This window comes from Cataglyphis hispanica, chromosome 5 (assembly GCF_021464435.1).
Source record: "Cataglyphis hispanica isolate Lineage 1 chromosome 5, ULB_Chis1_1.0, whole genome shotgun sequence".
Lineage (NCBI taxonomy): Eukaryota > Metazoa > Arthropoda > Insecta > Hymenoptera > Formicidae > Cataglyphis > Cataglyphis hispanica.
This window is the reverse complement of record NC_065958.1, coordinates 3150455-3177355: the sequence shown is the minus strand read 5'-3', so window position 1 is coordinate 3177355 and position 26901 is coordinate 3150455. Positions and strand designations below refer to the sequence as shown.

Below are 26901 nucleotides of genomic sequence, written 5' to 3'. Positions count from 1 at the left end.
GCGATCGTGAGTGACAGTGACGGGAGAGAGAAAACGCAGAAGTGTGAGCCGGTCGAGATCGGGCGAGAAAAATCGAGAAAAATCAAAAAAATAAGAGAAAATCGAGAAAAAGCGGAGAGCCAGAGAGCACACGGAGAAGAGCCCGACGTGGAAGCAAGACGGGGGTAGGAGGGCGGGGCGGGCGGGAGGGAGGGAGGGAGGGTGAGACGCGACGACACGCAGAGAGACGCCGGGTCAACGCGCCAGGTAGCAACGCCTCGGGACAGCCGTCGACGTGTTCCCTTCGTCGCCGTCCTCGTCCTCGCCGTCGTCGTCATCCCAGCGGTGGGGTGGTGGCCGTGATTCCTTCTCTCTAGAGCGTGGACAGCCGCGGCGACTCCAAGGGATGACAACCATGGGATCCTTTCACGCCGCATCCGGGAGCCTCGTTCTCCTCGCGGCCACCGTCGTCCTGCTGCCCGCCACGCATCGCGCTCCGTTTGCATACGCCGCGTAAGTCAATCGTTTGTACGCTTATTTAGATTCGAACGAAATCTATGCAAGCGGAATGATTTGTTTAAGATTTAAGAGTTGTCTTAAGCATTTGCGATTTTTTCTCGTGAAAATTGCTGAGAGACGCGAAGAAAGTAATTTGTAAAGTAGATTGTAAATTATCGTGACGTTTCATTGATATATAGTTTGTCTTCAAATATAACTATACATATAATACATAAAAGGGTCTCTGGGGCGAAAAATGGGATGCTGCCAATTGTTGACGTCTTCTTTGTATTTGCGCAGTATCACGAATTTATCGTGCGCTATCTCCGATTACACTTTTCTATCACTAGAATTGGAGTATGGGAGAATAAAATAGCTAATATAAGTGTATTTAAAATTCTTTGAAGAAATAGTAGAAAAATGATTTTATATCTGCCATAAACAGTCTTGTTTAGGAGATCGGCTATATTTTAGAGAAGCTAGTATTTTATGTTTAAATACCTTTGCATTTCGAAAAGACGATACCTATGAAATTTTATTATAAACTGTTATAAATTTTATTATAGATAAATTATAGACAGATCATATCATTAATGCTTTTATAAATATAACTAATTTGTAGAGATTTTGACTTTATTTACTTGTTACAAATATCGCATTAGATACCTCGTGAAAATTTCAAGTTTCATTCTTATCAAAAGTATTTTAAGTATTTTTAGTATTACGATAGGAGTCTTGATTGCTAATATTCCATTCGGTATAATTTTTATATCTTATGATATAAGAACCATACATTTATCATTCACAGTAATTATACATTTTTACAAGATATAAATTAATTCTTCCATTTTAATATCAGAAAAAATATTGCATTTTGCAAATACTATGCGTGACGAATGGCATTCTCATCGCGATACGCGTTACTCATTATACTACTTCGACGAGAATAACGAAGTTTTATTACGCGATCGTGTCTGACGTCAACCTTCAGCCTACTATCAAATACACACAAACAAGATAAGTTTAGCCTTTGACATAACGGGCACCACAATACAACCGTAGCTCTCTCTCTCTCTCTCTCTCTCTCTCTCTCTCTCTCTCCCTCCCTCCCTCCCTCCCTCTCTCTCTGCCATTTGGATGCATCTTCGTGATTGCATATAAATGAGTGGATACATGCAGCCACCTTGTATATTCTCGGCGTATGTCTCATCACTACGCGCACAAGCTCTTTCCATGATCACAATGACGCTATTCCTCGTGCTTTCGAGGCAATGATAAAAATGCTCTTCTCATTTTAATAAATATAACGCATATTTTGCACAGTGCTAGCACAGATCGTCTTACTCAGTTATGCTTTTTCCGATTGAGAGCTATTGATCGATGAGATATATAATAAGTATATATTTAACCATCAATAATTTTCTTATAGTTTTTTACTATAATAATATCATCTAATTTCAACAAATAAATAATTATAATTTATGTCAATAGATTTCTAAGAAGCAACACAAATCTAAGAAGTAATCATATAAAATTAAAATCAAATGGAAAATAAAAACCGGGCTGTAAAGAAAAACTTACGCTGTATTTTTTGATATTATTTTCTCGGATCAAATGTGTTTTTGTCTTAATAATAATTAAATATACCATCACCCTCTCGCGATTATCATATGCATTTATCACCTATTAATTAATTAAATGATTTTTTCAAACATTTTATCTTTTGCTATTAATGTGAAACAAACACACGAGCTTTATTGGCGATTAAAAAAATACTCGTACATGTGACAAGCAGAAACAAAACGATTAACGGTAGATAGACAAGTAGAAAGAATAGAGGTAAAGAGTAACAGTAACAAAGTGCAAACAATGCCGATACTTAAATTGGCTATATTCGCTCATCCGTTGATCGCGATTCACTAGTGGCACGTATTAATAATCCGCCAATGTAGCCGGCAAAGGTTTTTTCAGCACGAGAGAACCAGCGTTATCGATCACTTTGCACGAAACATTCGACGCGTTGTACTCGTGACCGACGGCTGCCTACACTCGGACTCTTTTCCCTGGCAGTTTTGCGATAACGATTCTCTATTATTGAAATTTTGCTACTGCTAGTTGCAGTTCTAATCATCTTATCAATATTCTCGACATCTTGTAAACGTATAAATACGACATATAATCCTATATATCGTAGAGTTTACTTACGTATACAAAAAATCAAAACAGTTAATTGCTATCTTTATTATGTGACGCACATGTTTTCAAGTAATAAAGTGAAGATCATATCAATAATGATTTAATATTTTACTTTGGATATTTCAAATAATTTCAATATATATTTTCTTTATAATAAAAAATATATTAATATATTTTAACGGTTAAAAATGTTGGTAAATGATTGTATCATGATTATAATTTTCTAAATAAAAATTATACTTATATATAACGACAAAAAAGTCGTAAGGGCACCTTCTTATTTAAGACGTTAAAATAAATAATATGAGAAACAGTTTCTGTTTCGAGGTCAGACAGTGAAGGCCTCCCACACAATCTATCGAATTTACATTCCGACGAATATAGAATCATTAATAATCACGGAATAAACGATAGCGGAAACATAAGTTTAACTTTTATCGCTACTAGAATGTAAAGGTCTTATAGTCAATGACATTGACTAACATCGCTATTATCGGTGTTTCCTTACGTTTAGTTCTAACAAGATACATATATTCATGACAAAAGTCTAGCAAACAATTCTATATTCTTTAGATATTAGGAATTTTAGATACAATCTTTCAAAATATTTTAGATACAATCTCTCTAAGTATCAAATAATATTATTAATATCGAGGCACGGCCGATGCCGAAATAGATTAATTTGCGAGGGCTGTTATATTCAACAAAGATGGTAAACTAGTTACACGCTGCAAGAGAGAATATCAATATTTACGCTCTTCCGGTGAGCGGAGCTTCGGGCGTTCCACCTGTTTCCTCCTCGAGAGGACCGCGCGCTTCTCTCTGGCATCCTCCAAACCCTAACGAGTACCAACCGCGGAGGTACTGTAGTGTGGTATCGGTGATCGCAGTAGAGCTCTCGAGCAGGAGGGTGCTCCCGACGTGGCAGAGCTCCAAATCCTCCTACGCCACCAGCCTCGCCAGCCCACCGCGGCTAGAATCGTCGCCACCCTTGCCTACTCTTGCCTACTCTCGGTGGCGCACACCAGGCTTCTTCTTTGTATATAGCGAGAACACTCTTTTTACTTTGCTCAGTTATCCGGACCAAACTCGATCCAAAATTTCAATTACATCGCGTCATCTCCCTTGAAGTTTTTACTCGACATAGTCAAGATAGACATCAAGATAATCTCATTATTTAAATGTGATGATTATAGTTATCGAGTGGATAATTATTTTGTAGAGAAATGAAAATTTATTTTTATATTTATGTAATTGATAAGTTGTGAATAATGATAAAAATAGCGTTCGATGAATGCATAAACAAAGAATTGACTGAAATAGTGATACAAATAATAATAATGACATAATGACAATTTATTATATTTATCAATATTTTAGTGTAAGCTTATTAAATTATAATAATTTTTTTTTTTCAATATACATATATATACGAGTATAAAAAAAATAACTTTCATAATATATAATATTCGCGTTTGCCGTTTAAGAACTCTATAAATAGGTTTAAAAAATTTTCTTGTCTTAGGAGTTTCCAAATTTAAAATATATCCCTTTGACTATATTGTTCAAAGACTGCAGAAATATATATAGTATATTTTTAATTTTCCATTAGTATATATTATTTTATTTTGAAAATACAGAGCAAGACATTCACGTGCAATGATTACCAACAGTATGCTATAAATTTGGTTCTACTTCAATCAATATTAGGAGGAATATATTTATGCGATTATATCGCGAGTAATTAATGGCTATTGTCAAAAATATCCGTTCAAGGATTTCGCGGAGAGCGCTACTTATCGATCTGTGATATCTCACGTCGGGATGCGACTCTTGTAGACAGAAGGATACCTTGGCAGCTTTCCGAAATTGGAAACGTCGTGGATTATCATCCGATCGAGAATCGTTGTGTTTTCGTTGCAAGAGCATCGCCCACCGCGGAAACAGACAAAATCGCGCCAAATCATTCGACTTCGACTGACCTATTTTCAGTGTGGCAGTGTACAAACGTGCGCATTTCTACTAGACGAAAGACGGATTGTTATTTTCTTTCGCATATCTACTCTAACCTGACCTATGCAACCGCGTTGGCAACACCACTGTCGGTTGGAAGGATGACAACCGATGCCACCGAGTGTTTTTCCATTACTGTGTTTCGGGCAGAAAAAGATTTATCTTTCTCGCGGTCCCACGAATATCTGGCATCCCGAATTTGTGTAATGGAGCTTTAAATGCGTTTCCGCTTTTGGAATGTTACCATGTATCCAAATATGAAGTAGAAGTCTGGCAATAACTACTGAATTTTGTACGTTATACTAGCTGGGTCATTAAAAAATTATGTCGACTATGTGGAAATATTTCCGCGACATACGTAAAGTAAATGATTTACATAACATAATGTTTCTACACGTGAAACATTATTAAATAATCGCGAAAATTATAATGCAAAAGTTATAAGAAACAATAAAATGTATATAATTATAATAAAAACCAAAGTGTTATTGACAATGAATACACATAATATATATATCTATATCTGATAGTAATACAATAGAAAAAAATAATGACATTCCTTCAAAAATATGCTATCTATGCTTATATATATATGCGTGTGTAATCCGATATAATATCGATATATCGATATTAATTGATAATATAGACATCGATAGTTGCCAATTGAAAAAAAACAGAACATTTTACGTAAACAATTAGTGACTGGCAGCTGGCATATAAAGGCTGACAGAAATCGGGCACAGTGGAATAACGAGAGGCGCGCAGAGAGAGAATGACGCTTCGTTCGCAAACAACCAATGCATATTTAATAGTGGACGATTATTAATGCGCGTTTACGCGAGTGATTGATGAAACCATACGGAGTTGTGCGAGGCTGAACAATTTATGTCACAATTCATATATCGTAATGACTATGAGTCTGTTCTATTTAAATGCGTTCTTTTACATTTTTACAACAAAGAAAGTTTTTTTAGAAAAAAAAAGAAAGGGAAGAGAAGAATAAATTAAAAAGGTAATTAAAAGATAGATCTAGAATAATAAAAATCTTAGATTATCTTCCCGAAAAGTAGAATAAAAATTCTAATAATAAAAACTAAATTATCTTCAAGAAAAGTAAAATAACATTTAATTCCCTCTTGCTGGCAGTTGTCCCGCCTTTGATTAAAAAATATAAGCAAGAGGTTGCACGTAAAAACATATAATGAGAAGAAACGCATGCATTAAATTTTGCAATAATTCTGTAATCTTTTATGTCTCGTAATCGAACGTTATATCCGACACGTCACTTCATGACCCCCGCGTTGTATTTCTACCGATGACGTTATGACGTTTGGCGAGATTGTAGCGTGTGACATAACAAAACGTATTTCCGATAGTAACTTCTAACTTAATCGGAATGGCGGCCGGTAACTCGACAGCGAAGAGGCGCGAATCGAAGACACGAGAGAACGGTATCCGGATCGAGCCCATCTAGTTAGCTATAAATCGAATATTCTTCGGTAACTGTAATATCCGGCTGAGCCGCGCTGATCATTCAGGCGGCTGACTGTTCCTCGTGCTTTACCACTAGTATACCGAATGCCATATTCGCGGTGGCGATACAGGAAACCGTAGCCTCCATACTAATGATTTCATCCATTCGGCTCATTCGCCTTTGGTTAACTCGACGATATATTCCGATAGTTCTCAGATTTCTGTTACATAAATCATTTCAAAATAAATTATTTAATACATATTATTTGAGCGATAAGACATTATGTCATCATGGCTATAGAATACGTAATGTGAATAACTAATGCGACTATACATGTCATCTTCTTAAATTTATTTCACATGAACTTTTCTTTCATTATACATAGTATCGTAAACTTAAACTTTTTTCTTGCGTACAGTTATCGCTACGAGAACATACTTAAACATATACAAGACAGTTCAGGCTTGGCCTTCGAACTTTTCACGTGCTTTTATACGTGTTTCTCGCGATACGTTTGTCATCTCGTGCGAAGATCCGATTGTGGTTTTCGATAATATTCGTACGTGCTTCCCCTGTCGATTCTCCATTCGATGCATTTCTCGTCGCAAATATCGCGACGTACGTAAACGCGCCAGTCGAGGTTATTAGTGTCCGAGTTAGAGTACTTGGACAGTAACCGCGATGGAGGGTCGAGCACGAGCTCGAGCGGTCACGCGATATACGCAGACTTTCCCATCCGCTTCTGGATTTTAACTCGTGGCTTTTGCGCTCATAAATTCGTGCCCCGCGCGCGAGTGTCACGATTAATATGCGGTTATTCCGCCCCTCGCCCTCCTAACACGACCGTCACCGTTGCAAAATCCGCGACCGTGCCGTGACAGTTGCCGTACTTTCAAATTACTTTCAAATTACCACTCGCTGAATAACGGAGATTCTGCCACGCAACGCGAATGGAATAAACCAAATTATTACGTCGTCGGCGGCCGCGCCATAGCCGCAAAAGCGGATAAGTTATGACAACGTACACAGGTAACGTACTCTTTCATAGGTCGAAGACGCATCTGCAAATAGAATTCAGGGTTGCGTGACACAATAAGAAAATCATAAATTTATACGTTATTTTAAAAAAGGCAATATTTCTTGTGCAAACTTACATGTCTTGAATGTAATTTGATGCAATTAACATCGATAAAAAGGGGAACAAGGCTGATATCACAATTCTTAGTTAGAATAGAACATAATTTTAATAACAAAGTATATAATAATATAATATAAGCATATTGGAATCGAATAATACATATATAAATTGCCACTATATAACAGCAATATTTTCAAAACATTTTCTCCAAAGTAGATATTTAGAAAATATCTATATCTTTGTAACGTACATGCAAGGAGTCTTATCAATTCAAAGTCAATCAAATTATTTATAAATGAATGGAAAGATACGTAGGGCGCCTTGCGAGGAAATTTAACGAGAATCGATCTTCACTCAAGGATAAACGAAACGAAGTCAAAGAATAGCCAAGCATAAGCAAACGTTATAACCAAAGTTAAACACTAGATGCTGACAAATACAAACAGTATATAAAAGACTGACAAGACAGTGAAAATGATATAGGAACAAATCTGTATAAATATAAACTAATTGATCTCTGAGCTGATTTCTGAGCTAATCTCTCTCCTCTCTCTCTCTCTTTCTTGGATAAAAAGATAATAATCAATTTGACAAACAAGATTTTTACGGATTCTCAAAACTTGTATAATTGTATATAATTTATCTTACATGTGTTATGCAGTAAATGATGACAGTTTAATCAAAAAATTCAAAAAGTGAATGGTTATACAATTAAATTTTATGCACTAAGAGATAAATGAATAATTAACAGAAAAAAATAATGGATATTTCAATATGCAATAGAATTTGTTCAGTTATTAAATAAAACAAAAGAGAAATAACGTAATATAATCTTAAAACACGAGTTGGTGCACACGAAAAAATATTTTTCTTGCATAATATTGCATGGAAAATAGTCAATATAAATGCGAATCAGTATTGACAGATAGACAATTTCTACGGTTGTATCAGTTGGAAAAACAAGAAAACTGATAGAATATCAAAAACAGTTTTGCATTGTTATGAAAACAGAAGAGCTTGTATAATACATAATGTCAAAAATATTGTTAGCCAATTATTTCGAGTTATTTAGAATAACTTATAAAAATAAAATAAAAATTCAATTTATAAAAAAAGAAAGATTAAATAAAGTATAAAATAATATCAATTTCTATTCAAATCTCGATAATGACAAATTGTTAAAAATTACAAAAGAGTAGTTAAGGGGAGAAATCGGATGTAGATTGCATAAAGCGAACGCAGTACTCAAACGGGCTAACGGATCTTACAAATAAATACTTGAACATTTGAATATCGAGTTGCAGACAAAACGATGTAGTTTGCGATCAATTATTAACTCTTTTAATAAACAGTACTAATACATACGTCATACGCGACTGTCATTTCCGTAAAGATCTAAAATATCAAAACTTAAGTTTAACGATGAAGCCGCATAGCAGCAAAAAATAAGATAAAAATTAATTCCACGTTCAAGTAACGCATATGCGGCACACAAGTGCAGAAACTTTTGTAATCTATCACCGCCTCTGCCGTCGTATTGCCTGTCATCCATGATAATCATCACGCACACGCATCGGGGTAATACAAAGAGGTATTAAAGCTCTAAAAGCTTTCTTTCGCATGAGATATACGGCAAAGTGATGAATGATGCAAAAGCCGCTCCTAATGACGCGAATCGAAAAACGCAGGTACGATGAGTATTCGCGTGGCACGCGTGACGCACGCGGAATCGAAGACGATGCGAGAAAGAGAGGAATAGTCGCGGGAGGTCGAAGGGGATCATTCGTAGGTTTGTCGGAGGAGAACGGGGGTTCTTCGCGTGCAGCCTTGACATGGGCCAGGAAATCAATGGGACCTCCAACACCGATGCAAACTCGGTCAACCGAGCCGCGCAACGGCCCACGTCTATAATGTCGCGCGGATGTACCGCACTGTCGATGTACGGCAATCGATCTTATCGGAAAAACGCCGGCCATCGAATTTATACCCCTAAATCAGGTGTCGACAAAAACTACCAATCAATCTGTCGCTTAGAGTTAACGATAAGCCCTGAGGCGTTTGTCGATAAGCGCGATTCGGCGAGACTCGCGAAAAGAGCGGACCGCGATCTAAATCTCTAATTAAAGTAAAATATTAATAGGTAATAAAATAAAATAAAATAGAATATTATAAAATATCCGAATAATGACTTAATGGAAAGCTACTCTGGAAATTTGTTTCCAATGTGTTAAAAGATATTCTGACAAATGGTAATTGATTTTAGATAATTTGCTTTTATCGTTGTTCACCGAAATATCTTTCTTTTATCTGTCTATGGGTAAATACAGTTTACATGAATTTTATCTTTTTACTATCGTGTATGTTTTTTGTACACAGAGCAATCAAATAATAAATTTAAATGCACAGTTAAAAAAAAATTCAGTTATCTATATTAAAGCTAGTTCATATTATATAAAAAAATTATATAAAAAATATATTATATAAAAAAAAATCGGGGTATGTTATGTATTTCTAAAAGTCGTGATCTCGATGCAACGTCCATCCCACTGTCTATCGCGATGATGGCATCGATGCCGATGGGCAGGAAATGAAACGACATTTCAAAGGAAACGTCAAACAGTCCGGTAGGCACGCCTCGTCGATCAGAAGCAACCACTCTATCTATCTGTTCTCTCCACTTGATTCCCCTACATTAGATATCAAATAACGAAACAGATATCTACATCTCGCAAATGACACTGCATCGGTAGATAGATGGATAGATAAAAAATAGATGCATTTTATATCATATAACTAGTTTGTATCCACATCTATTGTAATATACGCGACTCAAATTATGTACATTAAACTTGATTCAAAATGCAAGGATGTAAACACCATTGAGAATAAATCAAAAGACGAAAGAAAGCGATAAAATCTACGATGGTTATCGCGTGATTTAACATGTCAGTTCGACGATAGACGAAGTGCTTTCGTCGACGGTAGTGTTATTGATGAGAAACACACACCGATCGCGACAATAGAGGCCGGCCTCCGACGTAACCCGCAATCGCGCGGCCGTGTATCTGCATGTCAGAACCTTGACGAGTGCGCGGCAAGAGCTGCCAATCAATGGCGAGGACATCACCCTCGACGACTAACGTCTGCGTCCTTGATCGTCCGTTCGCCGCCGCGACGCGCCGCGACTAAAGCCGCTACACGTTCGGAATACTTGAGGCGCCGAGGTCGAGTCAGGGCTAAATTCCAGGGCTAACTAACGGCAACGAAAGTACAATAGCATCATCTCTGAGTATGTAAATTTAAAGGAGAAAGAGCCTACATATATGTGTTGGCGATTGAGCCAATGGCTGAAGAACGCAACGAGTGTCAAGCGAGTATAAATCGCAAGTGCAACGCTATTTTATATAAAATATAAAATATGCCGATTATGTCATCAAATCGCAGGTAATTTTTAACACAAAATATAAAATTATATTTATTTTTGTAATTAGATGTGGAAAATTATTATTTATTTATGATCTAAATTTCTTTGATATCTTTTTTAATATTAAGCTATAAGATTGTAAAAAAAAAATTATAAAATACATGTTTGTGTAAACTATTTTTCCTCTGTTTTTTTTTTTGCTAAAAATTAGATCAAAAATTTTATTTTTCGCGTGTACGTTATATGAATTATATATTAATAATACGAATTGTATTTTGTTTGTAAAATTAAACAAATATTGAAATAATTTCCATATTGGCGATTGATTAATTTATCATATATGTATTATTTCGATATATGGCGCAATCGAGCGTCATAACGTCATAAATCTTGCGCGCAGAGTCATATTAAACTGACAATGATTTAATTTATTTTAATGCCACTTGCATCAGAATTAAACATTTTCATACGATATGTGCACTCACGAAATTGCAAAAAATACGAGAAACCAGATAAACAATCCGAGCGATGAAATGTGTTTTGTAATTCAATGCTTGAATAGGATCGGGCGTTCGCGTCTATTTGCCACGTGAACGAGTATGCATCAAACTGTGGAATCAAATAGAGGAGGTGTGTGTGTGTGTGTGTGTGTGTGTATTTCGGCATCAGCATAGGAACGTAATAAAAGAATTTTCTAGGTCGCATTAAGGTAATGCGTCGTGGTTACCGCGTCGAAATTTGTCTAAAAGTTAAGCCAAAACAACAAGAGCTGAGTTTTTTTGTTGAATCAAAAAGCAGTTCATGCCACCATCTGCTCTGGTTATTTGCATATGACCATTTTAAGAAAATGAACACTCGTATGATGTGACAAGCGCTTTTCGTCTTTGTATGTCAGATATCTTCTATAATCGACAGAAAATATTTTATTAATAACAAGTGTTTTGAGATTCTTCACTTAATTTTTTCTATAATATTAATCATTATGTTTTCCAAATTCAATACTTTATATGAAATAATAAAATCATATTGTATATGTTAGTAATAGTTAAATAAAATTAATTTTAAAAATCAAATTTTATATTTACATGTACTTTGTTTTAGTTTGTATAACGTTTTCATAACGTTTTCAATGTAAAAATATCTCAAATAATCATTGCAGTGTTAAGTAAAAATTGATTTTAATTACGTTAAACAATTGATTATTAAAATGTTTACAAATGATAGTGGAATATGTTATTTCGAAATGATGTTAGAAAATATTGATGTGCCTGTCATCATCGACATACCACTTTATTTATTCAAATATTGTTCTTCTTAATAGATTCGTGACTCTCCCAAGCTATTCCCAACTGATCTTATTCTCATCACGCCAATAACAACCATAAACTATAAATACAAAATTGCGACATAATCTCGCATGTTTGAGCGTCGGTGATTATATCCCACGCAACTTCACACATCAATTGCACCCTATGTCAAGGTTATTTACTTTTATTCTTCCGACGCGCATTATGAATTTCTGATCTGCGTTGGGACACGTGTCCCAAGTCGACGAGAAATATTTATAACGTTATCATTTCCACATTGCGCGACCGTGTCGGCAAACGAAGCATGTCAGTTGTAATTATCAATTAGTAATTCACACACAATTCAATAACGATGCGACGTTTTCTGAGAAAGCCTTTACGTCCAGATCGACACCGTCATTATTTTAGAACAACAATGCTCTCTCTTTCTTTCTAAAGAAGTTAATAAACATTCATCGAAAAGAATCTCAGCATTCGAGAAAACAAGAAGTTTTTTCTGCCTACGCGATAATTCAAGCAGTAATTGGTTAAAACACGGCGGGTAATTTCTTTCCGGCGAACATAATTACTGGCCCGTATTTACGCGGACCACTCTCGCAAGTCAAGGCATATATAGCCGGCTGAAAAAAGCACCGACGACGCCGATACCGACGGCGAACCCCTCCCGTGTATAAAAAGCCATTGCAATCACGCGGTATACTGGCACGCTAATGGGGCATTGATATAATTAACTGCTATACCTGTGCGCTCTTATCGAGCTCGTACGTTGCTGAAGCCGCCGTCGCCGTCGCCGCGTCTCACGAACGCACAATTGAAACAAAAATAACACTCATATATATCGTGCTCCGTGTATCGTGTACGTTTTCTTGACTACCGCTTAAGGTCTTGTCTGGAAAGAATTAAGTACAATTAGATTTAATTTTGATTAATGTATGCATATGTGAAATATAAATCATTTTCAATCCATCATTTCACATTCAAGTTCTAAATTTTTTAATTATTTAATATTATATTACTTAAAATTTTTAATTATTTAATATTTTATGATTCTAATAAACTTAGTTCTTTTTTTAATTTTAAATTCTTTTTAAAATTTAATAATTTAATAGATTCAAACTTTTATTATAAGATTGCGCAGCAAGAATTATTTCCAAAATATGTATGTATAATTTTGCTTTCTTCAAAAAGAAATATACATAATATTCAATATTGACGTAGAAATATAAATCAGTTTCTTTTTGCTCAGCTAATTAAACTTAAAAAGAGAATAAATCAATACGAGATTCATGTATTTTTTTTAATTTAAAAATGTTTGCTTGTCAGAATTTTTTAAATACACAAAACAACTGTATATTCTAAATGTTTAACGTTATAAGTTAATAATTATAAAAAAGAATTTATTCAAAATCTGCGAAGGAAAAAATGTTTTATACTTGAGGTTGATTTTCTATACCTCCTATTCGAGATAACGTATGTGCAAAATACGACGATACTAGCGCTTGTGCTCACGCAATCGCATCATTTTCGTGAATTTCTGCTTCTTGATTTGCGTCGATGCGTATTCTCACATCTCCTCAAGAGAGATTGTGTTTTTATTTTTATTTAATCCGCAACACAGAGAGTGAGCGCATTGAGCGGAAGTATCGCGTAATGACGCTGGGGAAAGTCGATGGAAGGGCCAACCACGAGCACAAGCCAAGCAGAATCGAGGGATAAAATACATAAAGAGAGGAAAATCCCGGGGGTTGCGTACATGCGTACACGGAGATAGAACGTTGAATTAAAGGCTAAACTGAATTTTGCGCGCAAATTTGCAAAACTTTCTCATATTTTCCAATGTATCCGGATTTAGCACGATAGAGAAGCACACACTTTACTTTTTCATTATTCGAAATATGCATCCGCGTATGCGCATGCATATCCGAAGAAAATGAGAATAATCTTCCGTGCGCCAAAAACAACAGATACTTAGTGAGGGAAATAAAAAAATTAATATGACCAAATAAAAGAACGGCCAAATTTTTTCTTATCTCAGAAAGCCATTAATAAAATTGCAATTTTATAAAGCGTCATTCTTTAATTATTCGGAAGAATAGAAAGAAAAGTGCAAAAATTATATCTACATTTAATGTGTGTGCATGACGATAATATTTTATTTATTGTATTAACATCCAATGTGGACAAAATGTTTGAAGAAAATGCACAAACTTGTAGATGAAAAATTATTTTTTTTTATAAAGAAAATAATATTATTTTAATAAATAAAAAAATTTTTTATTATATGCTTTTTTTATATTTTTATTTCATATAATTATCTGTTTTCATTATATATTTTAAATATATTTTTATAGCGTTACATTTAATTTATTTTCTATATAATGAAATTTTGTATCACTCTGTAGTATAACAATTAATCGAATACTACTATAGTTTCAGAATTTCCCTTGATCTACTACGCTAGATTTTAACACACTTTCCTAAGAGCTCGCGTGCGCCTGATCAAAGATCGACTCGCATACCTTGAGTAGAAACAGCACGATACCGACGGACGACGTGCCGACCTTACTTTATTATCGGCCATCATAAGTACGCCTGCACGCAGGCTGAATTTTCTCTATCGTGACTTTTTCCCGCCGTCATAAATTCCGTGAACGAAATGCTAATATATGTTAACGTTAAATCGATATCATTTTGCGTCGTCGCAAATCAATAGATGCAAAAAGTCGATTAGGAACGGCGGGTCATAGATCCGCTGTTAATCCTCAAAACACGAAGCGAATATAATCGAACGCGTTCCAATCCTTCTTCCCTTCATCCGATCTCCCTTCAATTAAAAGCAATTCTCGTTCCACGAACTCATCCACGTGACTCGACGTGATAAATTTCATGTTCGGTAGATGGACAAATCTCGCACGGGTATTAAGTACAAGGGAGAAATCAGAGTAATCCGCACGTTGGCCATCGCCGCACGTATGACTAAATTCTCTCGTACGAAGCCCGGCAGCTTCTACATAGGATGACAATGAAAAGTCAAATCCTTATCAGACGAAGCCTGAATATTCATGATTAATATTTGAATATTACAAACTGCAGTCGGGGAAAGGAGAAAGGGAAGAAGAAAGGCACTTTGTCACTTCTAAAACATTGACGTAAATGGTTACCATTTTAACATCAATGTGATGATATTAGATTTAGAAATTACATAATCCTGCTGAAAAGGATGGAACAATACATATGCCATTAATAGTAATGTGAGTAATTTCACTTTATTTATTATGTATAGTTATGATAATTCTGTAGCGTATCAACGAAAATTGGTATGCCATGTTTAACACCATGTTTAACATAAAGTATGTTATACAGTATTGAGTTGAGTACTTTTGTAGCTGCATTCATGATAATTGCAATAATTAGTCGAAAATTAGTCAAATTTCCAAAACTCGCGTTCACATCAAGAGCAATCTTTGTTAAGCAATGTTTGAATATTTATGATTAATATTTAAATATTTAGAAACTATAATTTGTAAGTTTGCATTTTGTTAATTGTAGGATATCAGCGTGAATTTAAATTCAAATAATATAAATATTTAAATCTATCTCATAAGTAAAGTAATTAATAATAAAGAAAAATTTTTTGTTTACTGCAGCTATAAAGAGAAAAAAAAAAAAAACGATGAAGAAAAACTGGAACAGCACGCCGTTTGAAACGTTGAGGATTATCGATAATCCGCGTTAACATTCTAGAAATAGTTCATGGGAAAGTTAGGGTATGTACGCGCTGTTCGTGTCAAGAACTATCTTCGTTGCACGTCCCGAAGCTCTGACTCGCGAAGTCTCCCAGTAATATTCACGATAAACCTCTATTTAGCCGAAAGCCATTTTAATAACTGAATGGAACTTGCACGAATGTTAGATATCATAGAGAAGTCGAAGTAATCCGAGCATCGATAGTTTCCGCACGTAAACCAGTCGCGTACTCGTATTAGCACTAGTGTGCTTGTATTTCATACACGCCCGCCAGCATGTTACAAATCAAAACGTAAATTATTACAGAATAGCATAATCGATATGTGTATACACACTGTGTACCAATTCAGTATGATAATTACTGCTCGCAGTGATTAATAATTGCGTGGGATATATTTTAAAATTCATGTATTGTATATTTACGTTGAATTCTGTAATTAATTAAGTATCAATAGTGTTATAATGTCATATTAATCACAGTGTTAATAATACCTTTATTTTAGATTTAATTTTCAATAAAAAAAAATATGAAAAACCCTCAAATATCTTTAAATAAGTAAAATATCTTTTAACAAATTAACTATTAGTCATGTACATCAGGTAAATAATTAATTCAATTAATAATAGAGTTATCAGACATTTTATATTAAAAAAACGTTAATAATGTTACGTATACTCAATTTCCATTAAAGTATTAACATGATTAATTTATTTATTTAGATATGTCATAGAAAATAGATAAATCACAATTCAATCTTTTTTGTTTGCTTTGAACATAGACCATACGTCATATTCGCAAAGTACATGTGCTGTAAATTAATTCCTTATTAGGTAGCCGGATAGAACTCGTTGGACACAACAGAGAAATCAGAGTAATCCAAATGCCGTCGCATGTGGAACTCTATCGTATTCCTGTATATTTAGTTCACGTACATAGACAGATATATATCGCGTACCGAAATCAGAGTGTTATTAAGCACAGCTCGAATATTCATGATCGATATCCGGATCTTTAATTAATCTGGATAATGTGGCTTGCAAGAGAGAGCGACTTGCTTGAAATATCCATCCTCTTCTTACTTTAATTATAAAATTGCAAATGTAAATTTATCGTCGTAAAATGTGCGATTATAAAAAAATGTTAATTATAACCTCATTAAAATCTCATTAAGATGACTAAAGACTTGAGTTTCAACAATTAGAGTTAAACTTTTACGACCGCAAAAATCCGCGTTATTCTAAGAACAAGCCCATCCAAGATTTTGCTCGCAAGTAAAACTTTCTTTAACTTTGACAGTTCTGTATTGTATAAAACATTTCTACTATTACTAATTAATTATCTAAAATTAAAATTACGCCTCCTTGCATAATTTGTCATCATTTTGTTCTGCAACCAAATATAAAAGTTGACTGTACTTTCCGAAATCTGAAAACTTCGAACTATGTTACTTAAAAGCTGTCGATAATCTCAAATTCACCGAATCTGAAAATCGCTGGCATATGCCGCGCGGGATTTTCATGTAACGCGATTAATGGCTCATCCACATTCGCTAACCGGATAGCGACCGGAGTGGAAGTACGACGGAGAAACCAGAGTAATCCGGAATAATAAGTCAGACGCAGCCGTGAATCTCGGCTCTGCCGAGTGTGCGCCCATCCTGTGCTCACATTGCTCGACCTCGTCGGCATGTAAGCACGCTTGTCTGTGTGCACGAACACGTATGGACATGGGTGCACCGCGATTACGTCGACGGCGGCATTATCGGAAAGTGCATTACCAACGCCTGCCCTCGCGCGGATCTCTATCCCTGTGCGCGAGATGCACTCAGCATAAGCGCGTTAAACGGCCCCTTACTTCCCAATCGGGGCTCGGCGATCGACCCGAGAGGTATTACCGATGTTGCGACGACGATGGATGGACAGACAGATAGTTACATGCACAATTAGGGGCAAAATTTATTACATGTAATCAGAAATTTCCCCACACTCTACGGAATGCTAATATTAGTCCAAGCCTCTATAATAACGTAATTATAACAAATATTTTAACTACAAAGTTACTTTACGCGCTTATCTTATAATCTGTTTTCAGACTTGTGGCAGTTATGCATTTGCCTTTGATTTAATATGAATCGCAAAAATCTTGTAACAATTAAGATATTTTTTTCTTTGAAACCAGACTGGTTTCTGGCAAAACTAATATTATCTGTGGTTGAGAAAATTTGATAAAATTATTTATATTAAAAAAACATCCACAAAATATACGCATGCATCGATTATTATACATAAAAGATTAAAAGAACTTATAAAAATAGACATTTCAGCATCTGTAATATCTATAATCGTAGATGCTAAATAATTTTGGCATTTACAATTTGTAAACAAATGAAAAATCGATTGACGAGTTAAATCGTGAAACTAACTTAAATCGCAAAATATTATCGCATACAAATATTATCTCTACATATCATTTATTGCACAATTTGAAGAGATAGATAAATAAAAAGAAATTACATGTAAAGATTAGGTAATAAGCTTTGTTAAATGATATTATCCATCTCTAGTGAGTTTATCTTTTAGGGTATGTTTGCGGTAACACATCTCCAGGGGTCTCTTTACCATAAATGAATTAAAAGATCAACATCGCAGATATCTCACTTGAGAGATATAGCGCGAATTTCGCAAGAGGACAGTGTAAATGGCCGTTTTCCGCAATGTACAAAATAGATATAGAAGTAAATGCGGTATAAAAGAAGTGGTATAAAAGGGAATCTAAAAAGCGGCGGCTATCGAGAACGCAATCTTTATTGCGTGCGCTAGATTTACACTATAGGTAACCGCGAGAGGTAATTGCGAGACTTATCGGGAGCTTGTACTGATACGCAGCGATTTGCCTTTTCCTCCTCACACTTCCACTAAATGGTAAAACGACGTTGGAAGAAAATTTGGAACAAGGAAATATTTTTACAATCTATAAAAGACAAAATTATTTTAACTTACTTTTCTTATTTTTATATTAACTTCTCAGCCTAATCTTTATTCCGTCTTTCTTTTTTCTCGCTTATTACGCGTTTTATTGCCAAATATTATTTTGTTTATATATATATTATCACATATATCTTAATTTTAATAATACAATCTTTGATATATTTAAAGCAATATTTTTTTAAATATAAAGATCAAATAACACTATGGTTGATGAAAATATTTAAATATTTTGTAACACAAAATGCAGAGAGTTCTAATAACACACATATTGATATCGGAAAGCTCTTACTTATCGTATACGTAGAATATCCGAGGTGAATCGAAGACAAGAAATAGCGATTGTTCGAGTCGATTTCATTTTGTCAGTACACCCTGGCACGAAGGTAAAGGCATCGCGTTTCCAAGAGTCGAACTCTTGATTGGCAGATCGACATAAGCCGCGTTCGTGTTGGGGCCGACCCCGTTGGCGTGGAACACGATAAAGCGTAACTTTATGACAAGGTCTTGGTACACCATTCACGTGAAACTGCAGCCCGCAAATGGCTTGAACTTTGCAAGACCCTTTCGAATGTCTCTATGATGGGAGCCACGATGAATTTCTTATAAAAACCATTGCATGCAGGAATGTTGTTTCAAGAAGCATTTCAACAATATCGCACGATGCGGTACTTTTGTCAATCACCAAAAGAGATAATCTTGTTGCCTTGCAAAAATTGTAATTATAGCAATTCAGCGATAATTTATACTATGTTTTAATAATTTAATGAAAATTATCTATTATGATAAATGATACTTTTTTAAGTACTTATGCGTATTAAATATTCAATGCAAGAATAATTTTAGCTATGACAAGAACTTTTTAAGTAGAAAATAAAGAATTTATGGCCAGTATTGCAGAAAAAAAACCTTGCATAACGTTAGCTCGCTAGATTATTATTAAAATATTAATTCGGCGTTCCACCGAAATTTTTCTCACAATCTCATTTAAATGCTTTTAAAATAAAATAGTTATAATATATATGTATATGTCATAATCATATCTGTTTTAGAATAATAATTATGCAATGTTAACATAAAAAAAAAAATTAAATCTCTCCAGAATTCCATGGCATTTATGAGTAATAACAATTGCAGCAATTTGATTCTTTTTTCGTGCGCGAAATTTTTGCAGAGCTCTCATAAAGAAATTGCAATTTCCATTTATTGCTTATTGCTTATCGATCGCGTACCTTCACCAATTCCCGACAAAATCATCGCGAATTTGCGTGTTCGGCTTGCGTTACGAAGCCTCGTATATCGTTATCGCCGATAACAGTTGTCCGCCTCTATCGTCGATCTCTATCACGCGTGCTATCCTTACTTCAATGTGATCCGAATCGAATATTCATTGCGATACGTTTTACAAGATTTATGATTGTCCAATTTTTTGTTATCATCAGCAAACGTCGAACCGTTCACACCGCACGATCGCCAATTTTTTTCTTTTATAATTTTGCTGTTTCAATTATCAAAATAACATTTGCGCAAAATATTCAAAATTTAATCTAATCAAAAACTAATCATATTGTTTCAATATTTTAACAAAAAAAAAAAAAATAAAACCTGAAAAGATTCAACTAATTCTATATTAGTAAAATTGCTACAATTTTTTTCTCTGGATATTATATATTTTATGCAATATATAAAATATATAAAAATACACACATATATTTACATATATATATATACATATAATGAAACATCTTGTTTTTTTGCAGCACCGTATTATTTACTGTATTAATCTGGTGTTGCATTCATTTGCATACCGTTCATCAATAAATAAACAAGCATTCAGCGAGAAGAGAGAATGTAAAAACGAAGTCCCAGTTCTATGTTCTCGCAAAGTTTGTCATGCACACGGTGAAAGCAAGTATCACATTTGCAGACAAAGAAAGTGGCGGTCGATTAATCTTAGCTTGTTCTCTTCCAGTCATGAAAGACCTTAATAACGGAGGTGCGCTCCGTTGATTGTGGGAAGCCGGCGTAAGAATAACGTTCGTTACTTTCAAAGTTGGCATGTCCATTACGTAGGTAATAGTAGCGGTCTGCACGGTGTTGGTGAAAGAATTGCAAGGAGATTCGCTTCGGAGTTTCTCTTCACTGCGGCTTAATGCGACTCTCGTGGACTTTAGATCCGGGGAAGCGGGAATTCGATTCGCGCGTTAAAATTATTGCGCGTCGCGCGAACAAACGCGACCGTTAAAAAATCGTCCGCGCCCGTTTACATTACACGTGACCGAGATTTTCTCTTGCATTTTTCCCCCGGTGTTATCAATCCGATGAAAAATGTAGATTAAAAACCGCCGTACTGAATTATAAAGCTCATACGAGATGGTAAACGCAGGATATCGCATAAATTGATGGTATTTTATGATCTGACATTGCCATAAATTATGCTAATGAGATAAAACGATGGCATAATGATATTAAAGACACCGTACAGCATATACATATTTTATGTCAGAGGCGGAACTGATTGTGAGTAACAAGGCCATGTTTCTTTTCCAACTGACAACTGTTCTTGGGAAAGACACGCAGCGATGATAAAAAAATGCTGCAATACGTAAGTGATATATACGAGATAATACGTACCTCGAAATGAAAAAAATTGTCGTTTATTTCATAGAGCAGACGCATTTGTAGTTATTACTCTCGAGACCGTGTTCATAACGGAATAATAAAGTGAGCGAGAAAAAGCCACCCATAAAACGTCATGATATGCATCTCGTATACCTCATTAACGTTGATAACGTTCGCTGCCACGCGAAATGATGAAGACTTAGTAAGGTCAGAGGTAGGGGACGGACGAGGGGTGCCATATTGGAGCTAAAATTTACTGCCGCATCGAAAACGTTATGCATCGATAGAGATGAGGCATTCAGTATTCGACGATAATAGCCAGTATCTGTTCCCTCACGATAGCTCGTGTTATGACTAAATAATATGGATGATACGTGCTATCTTCTTCTGCCCTCGAGATATATTCACAAATTGATAAAAGTAAATTGATTAATTATCAGTCTAATTATTAAAATGACCTACTCTCTTCAATATAAAAAATATTTTTATTCATGTCAGTTTAAACAAATATAACATTAAAGGAAATTAAAAGGGAAAAAAGATATATTTGGCAGTTTGACTTGAGTATGTTATAAAAAAATTATAAAAAAGATACGTGATACAGTTTTTTTATGATTTTAAGTTACAAGCATTTATCATGTGAGCTTCCCATCTTTCTACTCCGCGAATCAAAGTACACGAATGTTTCTTCCTCGCTTCCTGCTCGTATGAGTTTTCGAATTTTCGCGTGCAGCGAAGGCGAACGGCACAACAACAGTGAGGTAAAAAGTTTGAAAAAAGTGAGAAAATTTCGCGGAAAAGACGGGATCTCTGGAGAGCGAAGAGACTTGTCAATCGTGAGAGAAACATCAGAGTCATATAATTCGCGTAATAAAAAGTATTAGAAACTCGTATATATTACCGAAGCGCCACCGGCCGGGGGCGACGTCGCCGTTCCTGTCCCGTTGCTTGTACCATCGATCTTGGTTAATTATGCAAGCTATGGTCGCGACCTTTAATGGCTTTAATAACGGAGGTGCACGCTGCGCGCGGGATGCAAAAGGCCGGCATAAATCGCAAGAATAGCCCGCTCCCCCCATTCCTCCCATCCCTCACTCCGATCCCTAACCGAACCCTCTCCTCCCCTTTCTCTACGTCGTGCTCTCCCTGTCCAGGGTTACAGTGACATTTCCATTACGTAATAACGGCCAGGTATAACGATGGCGCAATTTTATTGTGACTCAAGTTAATGAAAATGCAGCGCCTTAATTATTAAAAGTAATGATACTGCAGTTAGCTAGTTATCGCGGCGACGATAGTCGATAAATCATCCGCAATCTTCGTTTCTCGTATCGTCTGTGCCAAGGAACACTTAGCTGAATTTTCCGATAAAAGATCGCGTATACTTCAAGAAATTCGTAATAGAGTTAACGAGATCGAATTTTGGATTAAGTGTATGCCGAGAATTTAATATTTATATCATATAGTAAGTCTCTTTAATTTCACGGCTATTTCAAAGTATATATTTCAAATAATATTATAATTCTCTTCACTAATTTGTAGACAAAGAAATGTATAATTACCTTGAACGAATTATTCATCTTTGTTAATAAACAGCAACAGAGATGTTGATGTTATGCATGTACTGCGCAGATTATTTTTTAATATTTTCGTTTTATTTATGAATTTCTTTCTGAGCCCATATTAATAAAAACTGGGTCGCATGCGCATTTTAATCTTATATTAATATAATCTGTTTAACTGAAGATTAAGCACATAATGATGTTTTGCAACATCCACTTTAATTGCGTTCTCTTTTTATTGATCTACATATAATATCTATTCCTTCTAAATATTTGGAAGTTTGCGCGCTTCAGTGATCAATCTTCTAATGATTAATATTTGGCAATGATAAAGAAAGTTTCGCTTGATTTAGCTAGCTGAATCATACGATATTTTCATCCTTAATATCATAGTTAACCTTACTACATATTAAGTAAGTCTTGTGTGCCTATAGTTAGTGTCACTTAACACTAAAAATATCTACGGCCGTGTACGTATGAGCGCACATAATCAATAATTACGTACGTTTTATATTTACGTTGGCATTACACGCCGCGGCGTAGAAATCTTGCCCGTGTCTCCGATGCTTGAATATATTATCGGGATGAAATTTTTAAAAAATCCTTAGTTTAAAAATTCTCCGCCATTGGAATTTGCTTCAACAAAATCTCAACATTAAAATATGAACAATGATACCAAATTAATTACATCGATTGTGAGTACTTATTTTGCAAAAAATATTAAATATAAATTAAACACGCTTTATATGCTTACAATCACGCATTTACATATTTTGATTAAGAATAAAAGATTAAGAACAAAAGCACTCAAATAAAATTATAATGCATAATCGTTATGTGACACTGAAATTGTTTTTAATATAAATTGCTTTCAATATAAAATCTATTGTTTATAAAACACACAATCATGCTGTTGATTACTCAAAACCTGCACATAAAAATAAATTTGAAATTTTGTCCATCTCTAAGAGCTAGTTTTGCTTCAAGGAGAAGTTAAAGAATTTATAAAATGCAGTATCTCCACCGCAGATGAATAATTAAACGGAGAAGTATGAGGCTTTTAAAGTATATAGTTTTAAAAATCTGGTGAGTTAAATAATTTATCATTCGTAAGAGTGACGCGTTGTCTCTGAATAATTTTTATAGAAGCACTCATAGAAGCTATATATATATATATATATATATATATATATATATATATATATATATATCTTGTTCTCACGCTCTAGCTCAATGGCTTGTCTAAATTCCCAAGAGCATCGCGTGTCCTGCAGATAAGCCCAGTGAATCTGTAATAAAGCGATGGGTTTCGCTAAAGTGCTGAGACGACGTTGTCGTTGTCTGCAAGATATACCTGTACAAGGTATATCATTGCTGTAGGACGCGTTTATCTAGAATCTTAGTTAATCGCCGACATTCGTAATCGCAACTACGCCGCGACAGAACGAAAAGGGCAACGAATGGCAATAAAGACGGCGTAGAAGGGCGTCTTTGTCGTCGACATCGAAGTCGGCTTGTGTTCTGCTTGTATCTTCGATCTCGGTTATTTGCGTCGACCGTTACAGCCTCATTGTTTACATTCATAACTGGGAGCACGCTTGCGGCGAAAAGCACGAATAGTGTCGAAGACAATGAAGCCGACGTCTTTATCGCGATCATCGCCGTCCCTGTAGAGGCCGGGCACGTCGTCGATAATGGTTTTATTTATCCTTAAAAAGTTATATAATTTTTTCTATGCCAAGCTTTTAATGGAAAACATCGAGATATATACTCAAATTATATAGATATAATATAACTCAAATTATTCATACAATAACACTGCTTAAATATTCGTCTTACTTTCGTCTAAAATTTGCCTTTCCTAAATTAGAACAATGTTATTTTCAATGTTTTAAATGATAAATTAATACTGTATCTATGAGAATATCTCTACAACAATTTGATATTACAAGAGATCATTCAAGATTCATTTTTATGCGAGTGATAAAAAAAAATATTTCCATTAAAATCAGCTGATAGTAAAAATATTTTTGGATCCTGCTTCTAATGAAAAGCTATTTTATAATATGATTTTATGTATTTTTTCCAATAATAATCAAAAATGTATTATACTCGAATTAATAATTAATGCAATGCACAAATGCTTTGCAAAGGATGTTATTAATAATGTTAACAACAACATGTAAAGTATTAATAATTTTATATGTTGAAATATTAACAAGCATTGTATTATTCTCTTTCTTTCTCTCCCTTTCTCTTTTTCTTATCTCATCAAGGATTAATCATTTAAATAATTGAAACGTTGTGTGTGTGTGTATATGTACTATAATATTTTCAATTACCATATGATAGGATTATCAACATTGCGTGTTGCAGAAAATTAACTAATAAAATTAATACATCATGAATAAATGAATATCCAGTATTTTAAATGCGTATGTATATTTGTGTGTGTTTGCAATATTTTCATCAAAATTTATAAATTTATACATCTCAAAATTATTTTTCCTAATATTGCGCATAGAGAGGATATTTATTTTAAAACAAAAAAATTTATTTTCTTAACAGTTTTTTTTTTTTAAACATCTAGATGTTAACGTTATAGAGAGAGAAACTAGCAATTATAGATGTCATTAAACATAAGAATCGCTATTAATTTGAGTTATTCAAGACAAACCAGCAGAGCTACAAGTCGAGCGAACAGACTGAAAAAGCAGAGGCAAAAGGAGAGAGAAATGACAAGCATCATCTTATGCATGAATAATATACGCGCTTGCGAAGAGGCTGCGGAGCTACTTGCGCTATTGTAATCGTACTTGCGCAACAATTTCCGCAGTAAACTCCTGAGCCGTAGATCCGTTTGCCAAGACTAAGATGTCGACGTTTAATGAGTCCGTTTATCTTACTCTTGTCCTTATCTACATTCTCGTTCTTCGACATCTTTCGCCACGTTGCGCCCGACATTCGCGATCTTATGATTCATTGCTCGTGTGTTTCTACGCGTTGTGTAAACGCAGATACATTAGAGTATATTTGGATATCTATCAGCATTTAACGAGAATATTAAATATATGTATGTGAGATGCATTTTTTGGTGTTGCATGACAGATTGTGACGAATTTACGTTGAAATTTGTGAATGTGACGAAGATATCAGCAGTATTAAGTCATAATATAATTTTTATGTATATATAATATATATTTAGAATATATAATATATATATGTATATATCTTTTATAATATATTCTTTACAATTAAAAAAAATTTAATAATTTTTTTTATTTGTGATTGATGATTTTATATGTAATTTTTATGTATTCAGAGTATTATATATATTTCTGTTGCAACATATTTTTTACAAATTAAAAAAGATTCAACGAATTTATTCGGAATAATAAATTCACCGTGTATTACATATATTTCTGGAAAATTTCTTTAGAAGACTAACACTGTAATATTGCGCAATACTATTTGTATACAAATCATATGCAATAAGGCTCAAAATTATATTTAAGCGTTTCTTCGAGGCAGACCTCGAGAGGGATTGCAAGCTGACATCAAACGTTAAACGAATCTGACCAATCATCTAAGGTAGATTGCGTCCGAATTGCTTAGCTCACATTTACGTGATAATGCCTGCTATCAAACGATAAAACCTTTATGCTGTGCAACCAATATTATTTTCGTTGGACGAAACCTTCATGTCGTAGAGACGTTAGTAGATGAAGCAGGAAATTTTATCAACAGTTCCAATGGGAAATACGTTTCTTTCGGCATCGTTGGCTATTAGAAATGAACACATTGAAGCTAAAGAAATGCTGATAGCGATTTAAGCATCATTGTATATCGTCACGTTTAATGGGAACGCCTTGTTTCTCTCGCGCTTCATGTCCGTCGCTTACCTAAATACCGGAAGTGGTTGTCTCGGGAGCGACGACATGCTCTGCGCCGTGGCT

The 26901-nt window shown here is 34.7% G+C and overlaps 1 protein-coding gene across 7 annotated transcripts in view; it reads left to right on the top strand.

Annotated features, from left to right (window-relative positions):
- The first annotated feature begins 218 nt into the window (after positions 1-218).
- LOC126849686 (gamma-aminobutyric acid receptor subunit beta) overlaps positions 219-26901 on the top strand; it is a 72303-nt gene continuing 45620 nt past the window's right edge. For all 7 annotated transcript variants that reach the window (XM_050591784.1, XM_050591780.1, XM_050591786.1 and 4 more), the window contains exon 1: positions 219-492. In XM_050591784.1, the coding sequence (XP_050447741.1) occupies positions 386-492 (107 nt within the window). In that variant the 5' untranslated portion in view covers positions 219-385. The remainder of the gene's footprint in view (positions 493-26901) is intronic.